This window comes from Neopsephotus bourkii, unplaced genomic scaffold, assembly GCF_033783945.1.
Source record: "Neopsephotus bourkii isolate Nb327-2 ecotype Australia unplaced genomic scaffold, CSIRO-AGI_Nbou_v1 NB_780, whole genome shotgun sequence".
NCBI lineage: Eukaryota > Metazoa > Chordata > Aves > Psittaciformes > Psittacidae > Neopsephotus > Neopsephotus bourkii.
The window spans coordinates 714772-732876 of NW_026901276.1; the positions used below are offsets into that span (position 1 = coordinate 714772).

The 18105-nt window shown below is 36.4% G+C and overlaps 1 protein-coding gene across 3 annotated transcripts in view; it reads right to left on the minus strand.

Annotated features, from left to right (window-relative positions):
* Positions 1-18105, minus strand: part of IL1RAPL1 (interleukin 1 receptor accessory protein like 1) — a 721418-nt gene that overhangs the window by 250650 nt on the left and 452663 nt on the right. For all 3 annotated transcript variants that reach the window (XM_061355103.1, XM_061355105.1, XM_061355104.1), the window contains 2 exons: positions 17897-18083; positions 15737-15890 (listed from right to left, as the gene is read on the minus strand). In XM_061355103.1, the coding sequence (XP_061211087.1) occupies positions 15737-15890; positions 17897-18083 (341 nt within the window). The remainder of the gene's footprint in view (positions 1-15736; positions 15891-17896; positions 18084-18105) is intronic.

Sequence of the window (18105 nt, forward strand, 5' to 3'; positions counted from 1 at the left end):
CTCATTGTGAATACTATTTTGTGAAAAAATGGTAGAGACTTCTGTCCTGGGTTCAGCAGTAGCAGTCATTTTTCTCTTTCTTGGTAGCTGGTGCAATGCTGTGTTTTGACTTTCGGGCTGGGAACAGAGCTGATAAAAATGATGTTTTGGTTTGGCCAAGGACTTTGTGGGCCTCATGATCTGCCAGGGAGGAGGGAAGCCGGGAGGAAGCAGAGACAGGACACCTGACCCAAACTGACCAAAGAGGTATTCCATACCACAGCACATCATGCCCAGGATGTAACTGGGAGAGGGACCCGGAAGGGCTAAGTGGACTGCAGGGTTGAAGGAGGTATCGGTTGGTGCTTGGTCAGGCTGGAGGGGCGAGTTATCCGTCGCCTGGTGATGAGGTGTTGCATTCTCTCCCCTTTTTATAGCAGTAGTGATTTGTGTTATACCTTAGTTACTAAACTGTTCTTATCTCAACCCGTGGGAGTTACATTCTTTCTGATTCTCCTCTCTGTCCTTCCAGGAGTAGGGGGAGGGCAAGAAGAGGGGGGGAGTGGGTGAGCAAGCCGTCTGGTTGGGGTTAAACCACGACAACTTCCACAGTAGAAAAAATCATAAACACATTTACAGTGGGCCTTTAATGAAGGAAAAAAAAAAAAAAAAAAAGAAGTCACTATCTTTTTGTGTTTTTCTCATATCTACTAGTCGAAGCTTCTTACTCTTTCCATCTTCACATATTCCTTTTCTCCCATACCCACTGAATAGCTCAGGGTGTACTGTTAAATTCTTCCCAAGCTTCTGTCCACAGTAGAAGAAAAGTTCGAGTGCCTCAAGGGTCGGTACTGGGACCAGTATTATTTAATATATTCATCAATGACTTAGATGAGGGAATTGAGTGCACTATCAGCAAGTTTGCTGATGACACTAAGCTGGGAGGAATGGCCGACATGCCAGAAGGCTGTGCTGCCATCCAGCGAGACCTGGACAGGCTGGAGAGTTGGGTGGGGAATAACTTGATGAAATATAACAAGGGAAAGTGAAGAGTCCTGCATCTGGGCAGGAACAACTCCAGGTTCCAGTATAGGTTAGGGAACAACCTGTTAGAGAGCAGTGTAGGGGAGAGGGACCTGGGGGTCCTAGTGGACGACAGGATGACCATGAGCCAACACTGTGCCCTTGTGACCAAGAAGGCCAATGGCATCCCGGGGTGTATTAGAAGGGGGGTGGTTAGTAGGTCGAGAGAGGTTCTCCTTCCCCTCTACTCTGCCCTGGTGAGACCGCATCTGGAATATTGTGTCCAGTTCTGGACCCCTCAGTTTAAGAAGGACAGGAACCTGCTGGGGAGAGTCCAGCGCAGGGCAACTAAGATGATTAAGGGAGTGGAGCATCTCCCTTATGAGGAAAGACTGAGGGAGCTGGGTCTCTATAGTTTGGAGAAGAGGAGACTCAGGGGTGACCTTATTAGTGTATATAAATATATCAAGGGGGAGTGTCACGAGGATGGAACCAGGCTCTTCTCAGTGCAAACAATGAAAGGACAAGGGGTAATGGGTACAAATTGGAACACAAGAGGTTCCACTTAAACTTGAGAAGAAACTTCTCAGTGAGGGTGACAGAACACTGGAACAGGCTGCCCAGGGGGGTTGTGGAATCTCCTTCTTTGGAGACATTCAAAACCCGCCTGGACACGTTCTTGTGTAACCTTATCTAGGTGTTCCTGCTCCGGCAGGGGGATTGGACTAGATGATCTTTTGAGGTCCCTTCCAATCTCTATCATACTGTGATACTGTGATATGCTTGTATTAAACAAAGACTGTTTATACGCCTTTGTACTACTGCCCTGGTTTGAATTCACAGCAATCCTTTCCTCTGCTCCCAGCAAAACTGTCACCTTATTTAAGAAAAAGAGTTGGTGCATTACTATAGACATGGAAATCTGCCTCTTATCTCATAGAAGAGCTTTCTAATAATATATCCTAAACAAGAGTTTTAAATTATCTTGTTCCTCTCAAAACTGCCTTTTCCTTCCAGGTCAGAAAATGCCATATATTTCTTCAAAGGCGTGCTACTCAAATTCTGTAGAAGATTAAATACAGATAGATCCTATTAAAAACATGGGATTTGGTTGGTTTTTTTTCTTCACACAAAATCACACAAACACACAAGCAACTTAATTCTCCTTTCTCTTTTCCCAGCCTAGCTTCTTTTTAATGGCTGAAATTGAACTAAACAACTTCTTTCTGCCCTAGCATGCTGATAATGCTGAAAGGCCTCTAACAAAATAAATACCCTTTTGCTGTGTAATGAAGAATAATCTGTATCATAAAAATCTAACAGTATTTAAGTTAACTAGATGTTATCAACTTCCAAAAATAAACAAGAATTAAGAACCCCTGCAATTCAGTTCCTGAGTAAGAAGTGCATTTGTACTCTAGTTATTTCATTTACTCTTCCATAATGTACAAGTGGGAACCATAAGGACCTTCTACACATGTATCTATTAATTCTATAACAATTTACTTATTAAAAGTCTCCTTGCTGCTCACAAAATCCTTTTAAAATCCCAAGAGTAATTTCATAATTTTTCTGTTCACTCAGTATAGTATTTTTAATCAAGTTAATGCAAGTTTTCTGTCCTTTGATACTATGAAGCACTCAGTTTAATAAAGAAACTTGGTCATCTGGCATGTTTTTCTAGGAAAGATACTGTGACAAACATGCAAAAATGGAAAGAAAATTTTCATGTCATGAAAGTCTTTTATATTTTTGGGGTTTGTTTTATCTTTGCTAAATTAAGTAAAATTTTTCAGAATTGGTGTAAGAAAAAAAAGAAGTAACACTGATAACTAAAAGAAGTCATGTTTCTTACAGAACTATTAAGTAATAACAGAACCCTGAACTTGCATTTAGAAATAATATATACTTTCTATATACAGAAACTACATGATAAAGTAAGATATTTTCAGTGCCTTATTTATCCCATAGCAGACATATACACCTATATATCTTTCTGAGTGGAGCTGGTAAACCATTATTCCCTCAGCTTTATGTCCATATCAAATTTACCATGACAGATCATGACAATTTTCATTAACTACATAGAGAATAAGACACCTAGAGCAGAAAGTACAGAATTTAGTTTCTGAAAATATGAGATGTAACTGACAAGTAGCTTATGTATCTAAAGTATTAGAATAAGGCATTACAGAGCCCACGTAAAAGCATTTTGTGCTTGACTTTTCAGAAGGCAGAATAGCTCTTTCAAATATTTTTGTCCTTCAGTTTTTTGAGCCTGTCTTTGTCAAAGCAGTAGCTCCACAGGACTATTTCCTGTATAGTCCTTTTTATTTTTGCACAAGTGTAGGTAAAAGAAATGCTTTTGCTGTTATGATCATGTAATTTCCAGCAAATGTCACATTATCCACATTTTGCAAGTGTCTTTTCTTCCTTTACCTGGGTTTCTGCCCTCCCATTTATCCTAAGTAATTGTCGTTCCTCAAATGTGACCAGAAAGTCTAGGGATTGATAGCTATACAAAAAAGACAAATAGTTCACCTAGCTTTATCTTTATTTTTCCTGAAGGTGTCGGAGTAGCTCCTCAGAAAACTGAAATTACTCAAAAAAATCCAGATTAAAAAAAAAAAAAAAAAAAGAAAAGAAAAAAGCATATGCAACCCACACAAAGGAATAAGCCTATTTCTATTTAAATTAGCTTATCACAATGCATCTTTTGCCCTTTGCCAAGTTATTCATGAATGACTTTTTGAATTCTGAATGCTAGCTCAAAAAATTCTGAAAAACTTGAAGGAATTAAGCATTTGAAAATGTCACAACAGGATTTCAGCAATGCTGTGCCACTGCATGGAGGGGTGAGTCCTCAGCCAGAGGCTCTGGCTAAGATGAGGGCTCTGTTTCTCAGATGAGGGTGGGTAGGTGCACCATTTGGCACCACAGAAACTGTGGTCCCAGTAGACTCCGCCTGCAGCAGGTCATTTTTATGCTGCCTTCCTACCAAGCACTGGCTTGTCCAATGTGGCTGTCTGAGTTTTGCATAGGGTAGGATGCACAGACAAGTTGTTTCTGGGAGGGCAGGAACAACTTCAGTAGTGTTTGTGGAGAGGTGGGGTGGTCCCTTCAGAGGTTCCTGCTACTGGTGCTGCTGAAGCACATCTTGGAATCATGGAATCATAGAATGGTTTAGGTTGGAAGGGACCTTAAAGATCACCTTGTTTCAATGCCCCTGCCATGGGCAGCAACACCTTCCACTAGATCAGGTTGCTCAAAGCCTCATCCAACCTGGCCTTGAATATTTCCAGGGATGGGGCAGCCACGGCTTCTCTGGGCAAGCTGTGCCAGTGCCTCACCACCCTCATAGTGAAGAATATTCTCCTAATGTCTAATCTAAACTTTTCCTCTGACAGTTTGAAGCCATTCCCCTTTGTCCCATCACTAAATGCCCTTTTAAGAAGTACCTGTCCAGATTTCTTGCAGGCTCCCTTTAGATACTGGAAGCAATGCCAAGATCCAAAGTAAATTGCTGGTCTGTACTTTCAAAAGTCAGGCTTGGAAAAGTGAGTGCAGCCGGTTTGGGTCATTGAAATCACAAACTGTGTCACATTGAGGAGGAGGGGTAAGTTAGGACAAGTTCAACAGGTGATGCTATAAGGCAGCTGGTGCTTGGGCTCTAGTGCCAGGCACAAAGCTGCAGAGGAAGTTGGAGGTGTTCCTATCACATAACACTTCTTGTGTTGTGCTGGGTGGGAGAAGGTTTCCTGAAGAGTTACGTAACAATGATATAATAATATCATCGCATCTCTCTTCAGGTTCTTTACCCTCATGGGCATTAATGTCAGTTGATAGTGACATTAAAAATACCCTGTTAGAAGATTACCCTGTTGTAATTAGTGAATGGAAGTAGTAGTTTAAAATAAATTACCATCTCTCCTGGGTTCAGCAGTAGCAGTCATTTTTCTCCTTCTTGGTAGCTGGTGCAGTGCTGTGTTTTGACTTTCAGCCTGGGAACAGAGCTGATAACACCAATGTTTTGGTCTGGCCAAGGACTTTGTGAGCCTCATGCTCTGCCAGGGAGGAGGACAAGCCGGGAGGAAGCAGGGAGAGGACACGACACCTGACCCAAACTGACCAAAGAGGTATTCCATACCACAGCACGTCATGCCCAGGATGTAACGGAGAGTTACCTGGAAGAGCTGGGGGGCTGCAGGGGTGGATGAGGTATCGGTCGGTGCTTGGTCGGGCTGGGGCGGGGGAGGCAAGTTATATCGGTCGGCTGGTGATGAGGTGTTGTATTCTCTTTCCTTGTTATTTCCTTTATCATTACTATTATTGGTGGTAGCAGTAGTGATTTGTGTTATACCTTAGTTACTAAACTGTTCTTATCTCAACCCGTGGGAATTGCATTCTTTTTGATTCTCCTCTCTGTCCCTCCGGGAGTATGGGGAGGAAGGAAAGGGGGGGAGTGAGTGAACGAGCTGTTTAGGTGGGTTTAAGCCATGACACCATCTCTACACTGAAACATCATAACCCGCATATTTACTAATAAAACATTTATTCTGTTTACTGCAGCTCTCAAATCAAAACATGTGTTTCCAGATGGGACTCAATTTTCATTACATTTCGTTTGAATTGTATCCAGAATAGTGAAAGATAAAAGGAAAACTTTCAGTTTCCTTGTAACCCCAATCACTTTCAAAGAAAGCGCAGAATATGAAAGGGTACACTCTGTGTTACATGAGAAGCACAGTTTATTCCAGCTGCCAAAATGAATCAAAACAGTAATATTTCAATAAAACCCCTTATCCTTATTTTGCACAATGCAGCTAGCTTAAAGAAATGCATGCTGCGACTCCTACCTAAGAAAACTTAAAGACCATGAAAAAAACCACAGTAATGTTATTGTAGATATTATGGCTTAGACAAAACAAGGTAGAAGCAATGTATTTTATTAGATCAGCTGGTATATTAAGCCCCTGAGATCTGAAGATAACCTTGTACACCCAAAAGCTTGCTTATTTTTTTTTCAGCTGTATATCTCAGTCTAAAAAACCAAATAATATTTCTACTACAGATTTGTTCTTGTCTGCTTCAAAAAGATATCATTAATTTTTGGACTTGTTTTATACCAAGTTTTATAACAATAATAATATGAAGAGAAAGTTTACAGTTTCCAAACATTATAACAACTGTGTAATCTTTAAGTGGGATTAATACAATTTAGATGCTTATATGTAAATCTACATTAGCTTTTGTCACTTAAAGCTCCTTTGATAATCAAGAGAAGGAACTGGGACTTTGTATAACACAACTTGTCTGATGTTTCACACATTAGCATTAAAGGGAGACAGTTCATGCCATGGAATTGCTATGAAGAGTAACGAACTCATATGCATGAGCTACATCATATGCAGATGGGTATAAGTATTGAAATCAGGTGAGAAGGAATCTTGCCTCTAGAGAAAAAAGCAAACAAACAGACAACAGATCATATACTCACCATAAATAGACTTCATAAAGGGCATAATAAGTACTGGGAATGTTTCTTGTCATATTTTGTGTCTGGAGAAATATCATCATCTTATTTAACATGGGAAGGATGCAGTGAGGAGAGACAGAAAGATTTAGAAATAGAAAACCCACAGGCATCTTTCGACTCTAGTTCCTCCCTCTCCACTTTGTTTAAAGAATATGGAGGAAACCCACTGATTTGTATCACTCCTCAATCTTGTTTCTATGAAGCTGTATCTTATATATTTAAATTAATGCAGTTCCGAATGTGAACATAATACTCCAAAGTAATAGGAAATACCTTAAAGAAATGAAAAATGTTCAAATTTCTTTTTCATATTCAAACAACTGTCTTGTGTTATCAACTTCCCACCAAAAAAAAAAAAAGTTGGTGAACTTGTTTTCCTATATTAATCTCTCACACGGATAAGTAAAACATCAGAAGTTAAATTATGATATAGTCTAGATTTATTCATTCCTATTCATTTTCACATATCTTTAACCTTTCCAGATAAAGTACCCTAGAATAGAAAATATGTTCTCTTGAGTACTTTATTTAAGCTCTGTACTTTTCCCAGTGAGCCAGAAGGTGTTTTGGACATATTGACTTCAGTGAGAATAGGATCAAACTATTTACCAAGTGAGTAAATTAGGAAGAACTATAGTTTCAGCCAGATCCAAACTAAAACCTGCATTTTAGAGTCCTGCAGAAATAGATGGGCAGGTATTCCACATTTGTTATGGTAAAAGAGATTTCATCTACTATTCATTCAGTTTTAGATGGTAACTATGCACCTATCATGTCTTTTCTCCTGCTCCTAAAACATGATGAAGGTATTCTAAATTTTTTAGAAGTGATGAACTGAGAGAAATTGCATGACAGAATAACCAATAAAACTTCAAGGTGATTTGCAGAGTTGGATATTTTTTAAAATCTAATTTCACTTTTTTTAAATGATCTTGAATTCTTGTCTTAACAAGTCAAAATATGAAATATTGGCTCCTCTTCCAAATCAGTAGTCAAACTGCCACTGATCTCAAAGAAATCAAGAGTTCGCTCTTGATTCACACTTGTAAAAAAATTAAAAATGAAACTTCTATCTTAAATTTTATGTGCACTGCTTTTCTATTATTTGTATACTATGATATTTTAGATGTCTAATTAATACTGTGAGGCAACAACATGAACAGAAGATTGATTGCTTTTTCGGGGGGTGAAGAAGGGGAGAACATTTTCTGAGGTCACCTCAGGATATGAGTACTCTTTAAGACAAGTTTACTTTTGATAGATTGGAATACACCTCAGATACTTCGCACATGATTTTGAGGTTACTATGCTCTTCATGCTGTACCTCAAACAGGTAACCCTGCAGTAAAAATGAGGTGCCTTTCTTCTTTTAACAGTATTTCTGCCTTTAGTAACAACTGCAGTGATTTCAGATACACGTATTATCTGGAATTTCTTGCTGAACTACCAATATCATTTGACTCAGTAGCTCTGAGTTAAGAATTTGACTAAACCAATTAAGACTCTGAAAGCAATGGAAAAAATCGCCCTCCATTTTAAAGCTAAATATTCAGTTAGGGTAATTATGTACAGATTGTTTTTAAGGATGGAGGCAACATAATATCCATGTGCTATTGTACATTATATAATATATTATATTAATATACCATTGTAGAAGGCTCTACTGTACACGTAAATAATCTAAAGCACTCAAAGAAAAGCTACGGAAATCATAAATGGTCTGTCAGGATCATATTGTTGGATCTAACATACTCTAGGGGAACGTAAAAGTAAAATGAAGTCTTCTGATTCCTAAGCCATAAGTGAAACATTAACACTGAATGTGATTTATCTATGTTTTAAAAGGTTGCTTAACAAGCATCTTGGGTGTCTTAAGAACAGATTTATTTAAATTTTGCAACATCTTATTGAACTAGGGGGTTTTAAGTCTTTTATGCCTCTAGTAGTCACTAACACTGTCTTGTGATAAACATTTTTTCCTAGTTTCTTTCTCTCTGCAGAATGCAGCTCATTGTCACAACTTCACCACACTAAACTGAAACAATGGGAAGCAGCACCATGGTAACAACATCCACTCAAAATGTTTATATTTTAATATTATCATATGAGTCATGAAGAAAGAGAAAATGACTCACAAATAAACTTCCATCACACTAGGGCATGGCATTTCCTTAATTTTTCTCAACTGATGTAAAAACCAAATTTGTTTGGAGCTTGTTTGTTTTTTTTAATCTTTGTTTTTAACCTTATAAGCTTAAAAAGTCATCAGGTTTCTAATAATAATGCTATGGATAGAAATAAGCAAAAATGTCATGATTTTAACAGCAGTATACATAGCGACACACTGCACTTGTCATATAATAGCTAACATAAGTGGAATTATTTATTTTCATCAGGGAATAAGATTTCTACTGATTACCACATGTTAAAACATCCCCTTGACCTTTACCAACACCCTATTGTCAACAGGGAATACAGCACTCCAACAGAAGTTATGACTGTACCATCAATTACATTGTTTTACAGCAGCTGCCCAAGTAACTATCACGAGTTATGAGATAAGCAGAGACATCAACAGGTATGACACACAGTGGAAAAGGATAATTAAAATAAGCTTGAAAACAATGAAATTTAACATACTAAATCCCAAAATTTCTGATATATCCTAGAGGTTTATAACTAATGTTCTATTTTTACATTATCTACATAAAAAGAGGCTGATCATTTCTCTTCTGAAGCTAAACTATCAGGTGGAGAGGAAGACCTAGGTTATAGCAAGGTAAGTGAAAAATAAGTTGTACTTTTATAAAACCCTTAGTAAAATAAGAAAAGCCAGCAATAGTGGCCATGTCCTGGAGGTTTTTGAGATGAATAATAGAAAAAGCAACTAAGGCAATACTGTTATAGAAGGCATATTATACACACATTAAGACTTCATCCAGAATGGCAACTATGCAAACGTGTAAGGAAATGCTACTCCTTCTAAAGGCCGTAGTGACTATTTTCTAAATGCAACTCAGTATACTTGTCTAAATTACGGTCTAGAGGAGCTACTCTCTCTCCAGTGACCACAGGTAGGAATAATCTCCAATTATTAAAGCTGGCCTTTGTAAGCATCCCAAATTAGCTATCACAAAGGTAGAAATGTCAGGTCACCAGCACTGAGTCTCTAAGAGCTGGGGGTTTGTATCCCTTTAATTTTTGCATCCATTCTTTTGCTAAGTTGCTGAAGTTGGTTTTCTAATTCTCAATTTCAACCTATATCATATAGTACATGACATTACTTGCACTTACTCTGCAGTAAAATACGTAAAGCTTTGCTCCTTGCTGTCTTCATATAAAGCTAGTTTTGAATAAGGCACTAAACCCATTTACAATGAATATGTTAAATGAACATTTATAGAGAACGTTTTAATCAAATCTCTACATAACATTTTGATTATTACTACTCAAGTGCACACAGGAGATTAATTTAGACCCCATTTTCAGCCATACAAAAATGATTGAATCATAAAAGAAGATAGCTCATTTCTAATCCAAAAAAACATCCAACACACTCTTCAGCCCTGAATAAAACCTATGGGTTTTTATGTATAACGAAAATGCTAGGTTGGTATTTTGAACATGCTGCTTTCAATATGAATCTATTGTTTGCTTTATATTTTATTAGTCTTTGGTAAATGGTAAATATGATTTTGATCTGAATATGTTCTGTAGTTAAATTAAATTCATGACAAACAAAAGGAATGTACATCAGCTTTGATAATTATTAGAATCAGCTGAAGCAAGGAGGGGTTGGGTGCATTCAAAATGGTTCATCCCTGTCATTAACTGCAGAAATCAAGTAGAGATTGTTCTCAAGCTCTAAATAGTTGGAAAAATAAACCTTTATTCTGTAACAATTTTCTCACTTAGCACCTGCTAAAAATAAAGAGGTACATGCTTATTGCAGCACCTTTCTGCATTCCAATGTATTGAGTGAGAAAGAGCAAAAAAGACTGGTAAGAATTAAAGCCAACATTTTGGGGGAAAAAAAAAGGGTGCGTATTTTGTCTTACAGAGTTAGAATACAGACCACTTAAAGCAGGCCAAAACCTTCAATATTCCTCGCTACTACCCCACTCTTTTCTTTTCCCACAAAATATTGTAATTAGCTGTGTGTATAAGATCTAAACATAGTGAGCTGTGAGACTAGGTGCGTAATTTCATAGAATCATAGAATGATTAGGGTTGGAAAGGGCCTTAAGGTCATCTAGTTCCAAACCCCCTGACATGAGGAGGGACACCTCACACTACATCAGTTTCCTCAAAGCCCCATCCAACCTGACCTTTTCAGTCTATCATAAAAATATGTTCTCAAATCCCACAGCACTTTTCTCCTCAGTTACCGGAGTCCTCCTGGACTTGTATATTTTATCTTTAAATTATTTCACTTCCAGTGATGGAGCGTTTACCACATCTTTGGACAACCTGTTCCAGTGCCTCACCACCCTCACAGTAAAGAATTTCTTATATCTAACCTGGATTTCCCCTGTTTAAGTTTAAACCTCTTACAATAATTTAATTATAATTACTTCTTCATACTATGTATTTTCACAGTGGACTTTTTAGCACTAAAAATGCATAAATATATATAGTCAAGATTTTTCACTATGCTAATGGAGACTAGTTCTATCAGAAATCAAAAGTGACAAAGCTTATTCAACAAACCCCAACCTTTAAGCAACAATAACAGTCAAGCGATGTATAACTGCAAAACAGACAAACTACATTACTTCATTTACCTAAACAAAAATCTAAAGACAAAAAACCCCTGTCATGGATAACAGATGGAACTGGCACTTTCAAGATTATTGCAGAAATATTTTAAACTGAACAGGCTAAATTTAAATAATAAAGACTTGCATCAATTTACATTAAATTTAGCACTGCTATAGCTTGATAGTAAATACTCTCAAATCTCCAAATCTGAAATGGTCTTATTCCAGCAGGAGTTGTTTTCAAGGGGACTCTAATGGTACTATTTGATGAATAAAGACATAAAGAATATCTGTGGGAAGGCTCTAAGGGTAAGAATCTACTCATTATCTATGACTCTATCTGTGAGTTATAAGATCTTACTTTCAACAGAATGAAAAAAAATATTTTAATATTTAAAACTAAAAAGTCACGGAGGAATTGAATAACTATAAGTCTGGTGTGTTCTGTTTCCTGTATGATGTTCATCATGGAGAGATATTGCACTGGGGACACATATACTCTCTTAGACCCAAGCTGGACTTCATTTGACCTGAATGAAATTCTGCAAAAGTGGAAGGAGTTTTTGCCTGCAAATGCCCTGGTACTATAAGTTGCAAAAATAATATAATTAAAACCTAACATTTAGCTAAAAGAAATCACTGCTGGAAAACATTTTTGACCAATGTGCACTATGAATTAATTAATACCAAACTGTTAAAATATGGTTGTTTTTTTTTTCCAAGTCTGAATGTGCACTTAATTATGTCACAGACAGCAGTATGCCTTAATTAAAATTCCACACATAAAAAAAGATAAATTGCTAATCTGACCAATATGAAGATATAAATGTCTACAAATGTTTTGTACATTGTAGAATGCTTTAGAACATGTAATTACATAACCACAAACAAAGAACAATCAATGATGCTGTTTACGTGAAAATTTACATTAGTTACAAGCCAGAATAATCAATGTACTGTTTATATTTTGCAAAGCAGATGATTTCTATATCAGACCTCAGAATAATAAGAAAATTGATTCAAGTGACTTAGGTGACCATATGTTTCCATTGTAAGATAGAAATCTTCCAACTTTTTTTCCATTATAATCAAAGCGAAAAAAAAAATCCTAATAATCCCTGAAAGATACTTCAATATTATAAGAAGAAATCATACTCTGGAAAAGTACTAGAGTATATACTTATTCTTGGTAAGAAATAAGTACATAATATTTGAACATTCTGTGTGTTATTTATGAATATTAGTGCAATGTTGCTGCCATTAACAAGACATTTTTCATAAACCCAAAAACGTGAGCACTAAATATGGTTGTTACTTTAAAAATGTCCCTAAGGTGGCATTCAGTGCTTCTAATTTAACCTAAGAAAGGACAGTTTGTTTTCTCATTCTTTAAAAGCGGGAAAAATAATTCTTTTCCATGGTTTAGGTATTTTTTTAACAGCTATAATTAGATGAGATGGATACCAAGTATAAAGCGAGTTTGGCCTTTTTAAAATATGTGAATTTCCTTACTTTCTTAATCCTTTTTTTTTTTTTATTCTAAATCAGAATATGAGCCATTCCATATTTCACTATGAGGTGTATAGACATGTAAGGTATAAAGCATTGAGGTTATCATAGCAAATACACACAACATTAATACTGAAAATAATGTGCATATAGAATTACATCCATAGTTTAACTGATCAACAGCAGGGCAGGAACTACTGCAGCTGTGTTTCTGGGGAGGCAGGGTGGCCTTCTTCAGAGGTCCCTGCTGCTGGTGCTGCTGAAGTACACCTTGGAATCATGGAATCATAAAATGATTTGTGTTGGAAGGGACCTTAAAGATCACCTTGTTTCAACCCCACTGCCATAGGCAGGGACACCCTCCACTAGACTAGTTTGCTCAAAGCCTCTCCCAACCTGACCTTAAAGTCCTTCTCAGGGCTGCTTTCAATCCAGCCTCCCCCCAGCCTGTGTCTGCGATTGCCCCGATCTGGGTGCAGGAACTTGCGCTTGGTCTTATTGAACTTCACTAGCCCGCCTCTCAAGCCTGTAGAGTTCCCTCTGAATGTCATCCCTTCCCTCCAGTGTGCTAGCCACAATACACAGCATTGTGATATCCAGACTTACTGAGCATGCGCTCAAACCCTGTCAATGTTGCCAACAAAGAAATTATATAGCTTCGGTCCCAATACCTGTCCCTAAGGAGCACTACTCATCACTGATCTCTGCTTGGACATTGATCCCTTGACCACAGCTCTTTGCTGCCGTTCAGCCAATCCTTATCCGCTTAGCGGTCTATCCGTCAAATCCATGCCTCTCCAGTTCAGAGACAAAGATGTTGTGGGGACAGTGTCAAATGCCCTGCACAGATCTGTTTGTTTTGTTCAGTTACATAATATTATAAAGATGATATGAAGACCTACATATTACCCAAGCAGTTTACTAATTTGGACGTTGTCCTTACATCTGCTGGGGTTTGCAGAGGTGGAAACTGAATAATTTCCTCCATATGCATTCATTCATTTTTACCACATCAAAATTAGCCAAGTCTGTTTCTGTCTCTGTCTAGTTAAAAATTAAATACCGAACTCCTACCTACACTACAAGCAATGAATTACATTTTTAAGACTATTACTACAAATAGTAACATGCATCTGGCTCCAACGCTTTTTTCTTTCTCCTTTCTGTCAGCCTGAGTCTGTTTGAAATATTGCAGCATAGTGGAGCACCAATTGTAGGAACAGAGGAGATCACCTGAGGACTCAGGGAATGCAAACATTTTGAATCCATGGATCATGTATTGCAAAAGAAAACTGGCAACCTCCTTCTGGTGTAAATCAAAGTCTTGAAAACTCTGTTTCTGCTTTCTTCATATGAGAGTCAATCAGAGTATGAGGATGTTTACTGTGAACCTAATCACTAGACTGCAATTGTCTGTCTGTACTGACCAAATAAATCAATTCCATAAAAAAAAAAAATTAAGAAATCCTGGATATTGAGCTTAAATAAATAAATAAATATGATTTATTACTTGAATTCTTTCAAAAAAAACATAAACAATATGATTACCAGACTAATCTACTAGAAGAAAACTGCAAACCATAATTCACTTTAATTTCTGTTAATGTGAAACGCAAATGGGATACATCAAAATAGAAAGCAAATTTTTCATCATAAAAAGTAACTCTTGCAATTCAGCCTAATGCACAATATAAGTGCTGTTTCTATTTGTCACTATGCAATAAATTTATATATTAGATACTAAAAAGAAGGAAGAAAAGCCCACAAAACTCCTTCTCTAAGAGCTGCTTCTTGGTTTATTATGTATTTTGAAGGTGCAAGAACTTGTATAAACAAGCATCTTTGTCAATCATAGGGATGTAGCTCACCTCCAGTTTGCAGGAAAATCCTGTCTTGTCTTCTTTTATGCAATATACTGTGGAACTACACTGCATTACATAGATCATGACGTACTCCTGCCTTCCAATGACATCCTATAATTCTAAAGGCTAGTTTTCTACCTTAGGTATATGTTCAGCTATATGCTTTACATGTCTGTAAAACAGAAGTTAGATGTCTGGTAAGGAACTGAAAATTTAATGCACTGTTTTTCTTACTGTTCTGCCACTGTGGACATTACTATTTTGCTTTCATCTATGATGGATTTTACATGTTGATGGGGTAGTTTTAAATGCAGATTATATTACATGTGCCTTCTTCAAATGCTGCTTGATAAATTTTAGAGTTTATTTCTGTTACATGATTACTCTGTGAAACTTGATACTGCAAAATATTTTTGAAGCCAAGAATGAATGGATAAATAAAATAATCAGACTAATGTAAAATAAGTTAATTGGTAGCCACATCACATGATGATTGAGATCAGAAAGTTCTTGAACTATAAACTACTGAAAACTAGGAGAGAATACCAAAGGAATAATGCTGCACAAACACTACCCCTTACATATCTGTCACCCAGCTGCAATGGCCTCGCTGGCCTAGGGCTACAGCTGTTGGGTTGTAGCTACAGCTATTCACATGTCCAAACACAACTAGCACTACAGCTATTGATTTATAGCTATAGCTATTCTTTACCACATGAAGAAGTACGATAGACTTAGTGATCTTAATTTCCGTTAGAGGTAGCGTTTGCTGAAGTTACCTGTTCTTTGACCACATTTTCCACTCAAAACAAAGATATACCCACAAGCTTTGGAATAAATGAAAACTCAGACTTGTGCAAAAATGTTACACAACTGTGAAGTATTCAGGACAGCTTTAATGTATCAACCAGTCATAACTAGCATTCTGGTTTAAACCATGACATCTAGGCATACAGCAAAATTTTGTGCAGAAGTGGTTTCTGTAAGTAGAATGATTCAAATACGCACAAATCACAATAGTCAATGTATTTTTCTAAATATAAGAGATAGTAAGAGCCTGTAATTACCTGTAACTGTTAATTCTGTAGTTCTTCTGACAACAAAGAATCCGTATTTCAACTCACAAGTGTAATTTCCAATGTCATCCTCTCTAACTTCCCGAATGACAAGAGTATCCTTTTTAAACACAATGCTTGATCTCCATGTCTTTGACTTGCATTCCTGTTTAAAGATAATATAACACTTCAGTGACTGTTTTAACACTAAAGTTGGACCACTGCTTTCAATGCTTCTCAGAGGTAAGAGAGCTAGGCAAAAGCCGAGGCTAGTTATGAGCTTTGCATACACCAAATACTTAAAAAGCCAGTTCAGGTAAGTGTTGATTAAAAAAAGACTATGTAATTTTATCAGTTGATTTAATATATGCACTCTGACAAGAAAAAGGAGAACAGATGCTTTCTTTGGTGGTTTTCGTTAGACATTACTTTGCTGAGGGAGTCCTATTTCATCTACTTATTTTCCATTACACTTATGTCTGTGTTCCACGACTATTATATTAGCAGTAGCTATAGGTTAAAGGAGAGACTTTTTCTAAGTTGTTTTTTAAAAACTTCCGATCAAAAAATATAAAGAAACAGAAGATGACAGTGAGGCAAAACTAGGATGCTATATAGCTCTTTCTACAAAATCTTAAAATCAAATCTCTCTGTAGTCTAAGTAGAATGAAAGTTTTGCCTCTACAAAAAATGCTTAACATTTCAATTGTTACTACCAAAACATTTTTTTAATGCTATAGCAGATTATATGCATTTTCGTATGCATGTTTCTTAGTTCCCTAAAATGACTTATTTTCACTTAATTAACATAGGAACTACTCAAAATAAGTTTGAATATTTTTAGTGTTTCTAGGTTGTTGGGTTTTTTGTGTATTGCAAAAAAAAAATTTGCAAATATTTATGAGCAATTAGAAAAAGGGATTGGAGCTTCTCATAAGAAAATTATCTTTTTGATTTGCTATCACAAAATATTTTACTTCAGCATAATCATTGTTTATACAGAAAGGGCTTTTAAAAATATTAAAGTATAAGAGGTTTCATGAGTTCATTCAAACAAATATTGTCAGTGGCTCAAAAAAGCCAGTCTTCTGAGCTCCTATATAACAAGCTAGTCATAGTTTTAAATTTGTTAAAACTTCAGGTACACATATTGTCTTATAAAAGCAAAATTCAAGATGAGTATAAGCAAATAATTGGTTACATACCTCTTATCCTAGACATGCATTCAATTAATTCAGGCAGAATCCTTCTAGTTTTTGCTTACTACATAGCATAGTTTTGTGTATCACACTTAAAAGCAATTATTCTATCAGGTAAATTATCAGCCTTTAAAAAAATAATCTGAATGCGTATCAGCTCATACTTAAAACGCTGACTTCCAGTATACACAGACATCTGTGTGGACAAAATATACAGACTCTAAATTTCAGATTTACTGAACTGTTTGAGGACTTTAAATCGTATGCCTTACAGTACTTAAGTATTGAGTGTCTCCTGCAATGGTAAGAAATCCAGAACTCAAGGTGCTGTTCATAGTTCTACTGTAATGTCCAAAGGCAGCACTCTTTGCAAGAGCTTGTCTGCCCCTTAAGTAATGATCAGGGAATCAGTACACAATATTGAAATAAAGTCACTGATAAAAACAATTAAATTATATTTACAAGTAAAAGGTAATATGCAAAGACCAAATTTTTGAAGTCTTTGCTGAATTTTATGCTGCAAAATTAACCCATCCATTCAGATAATAAATAGCATGTATAGCTATCCTATTCATATCCAAGTAGATTTTATGTCTGAGTTTTTAGAAGCACACTCTTTAGCCTGTATAGCAAAATGAATTGCTACATAAGCAGCTCACATGATTTTACCTTAGCAAATCAAACCAGACCAGGTTGGTAACGCTTTTCAGTTTTAGCCTTCTAGTTAAGCAGGAAGGAGGCAATTCTTTGTGACAGTCATAAATAGATATTAAGAAAATACAAGCTCTAAAGTTGACCAATGGAAGCATTTTAATTTTCTCCACTTAGTTTATTCTTTTCTATCCTTGATTATGTTGTCTGTTCTCAACAAATTTTAAAACAATCCAGGCTTCATATCATATTTAGATCATGAAAATCAGAACAACGTTGCATAATAACATGTTGAATATTAAAAATCTTTAGCATTCCTTACCTTATACCACAGAATTTCAGGCTCTCTAAAAGGAAATAAAAAATCCTCAATTTCAGGGCATGAGATTTCCTTGCTTTTGCTAAGTTCAGCTTTTTCAAAATATTTCATCTTTGAATTGTAGCAGAGTCCAGTGTCATTTTCACCCACCGTCAATGAAATGGACACTTTCATACAGTAAGTTGAGTTTCTGTAATGCAATAAAAAGAGAA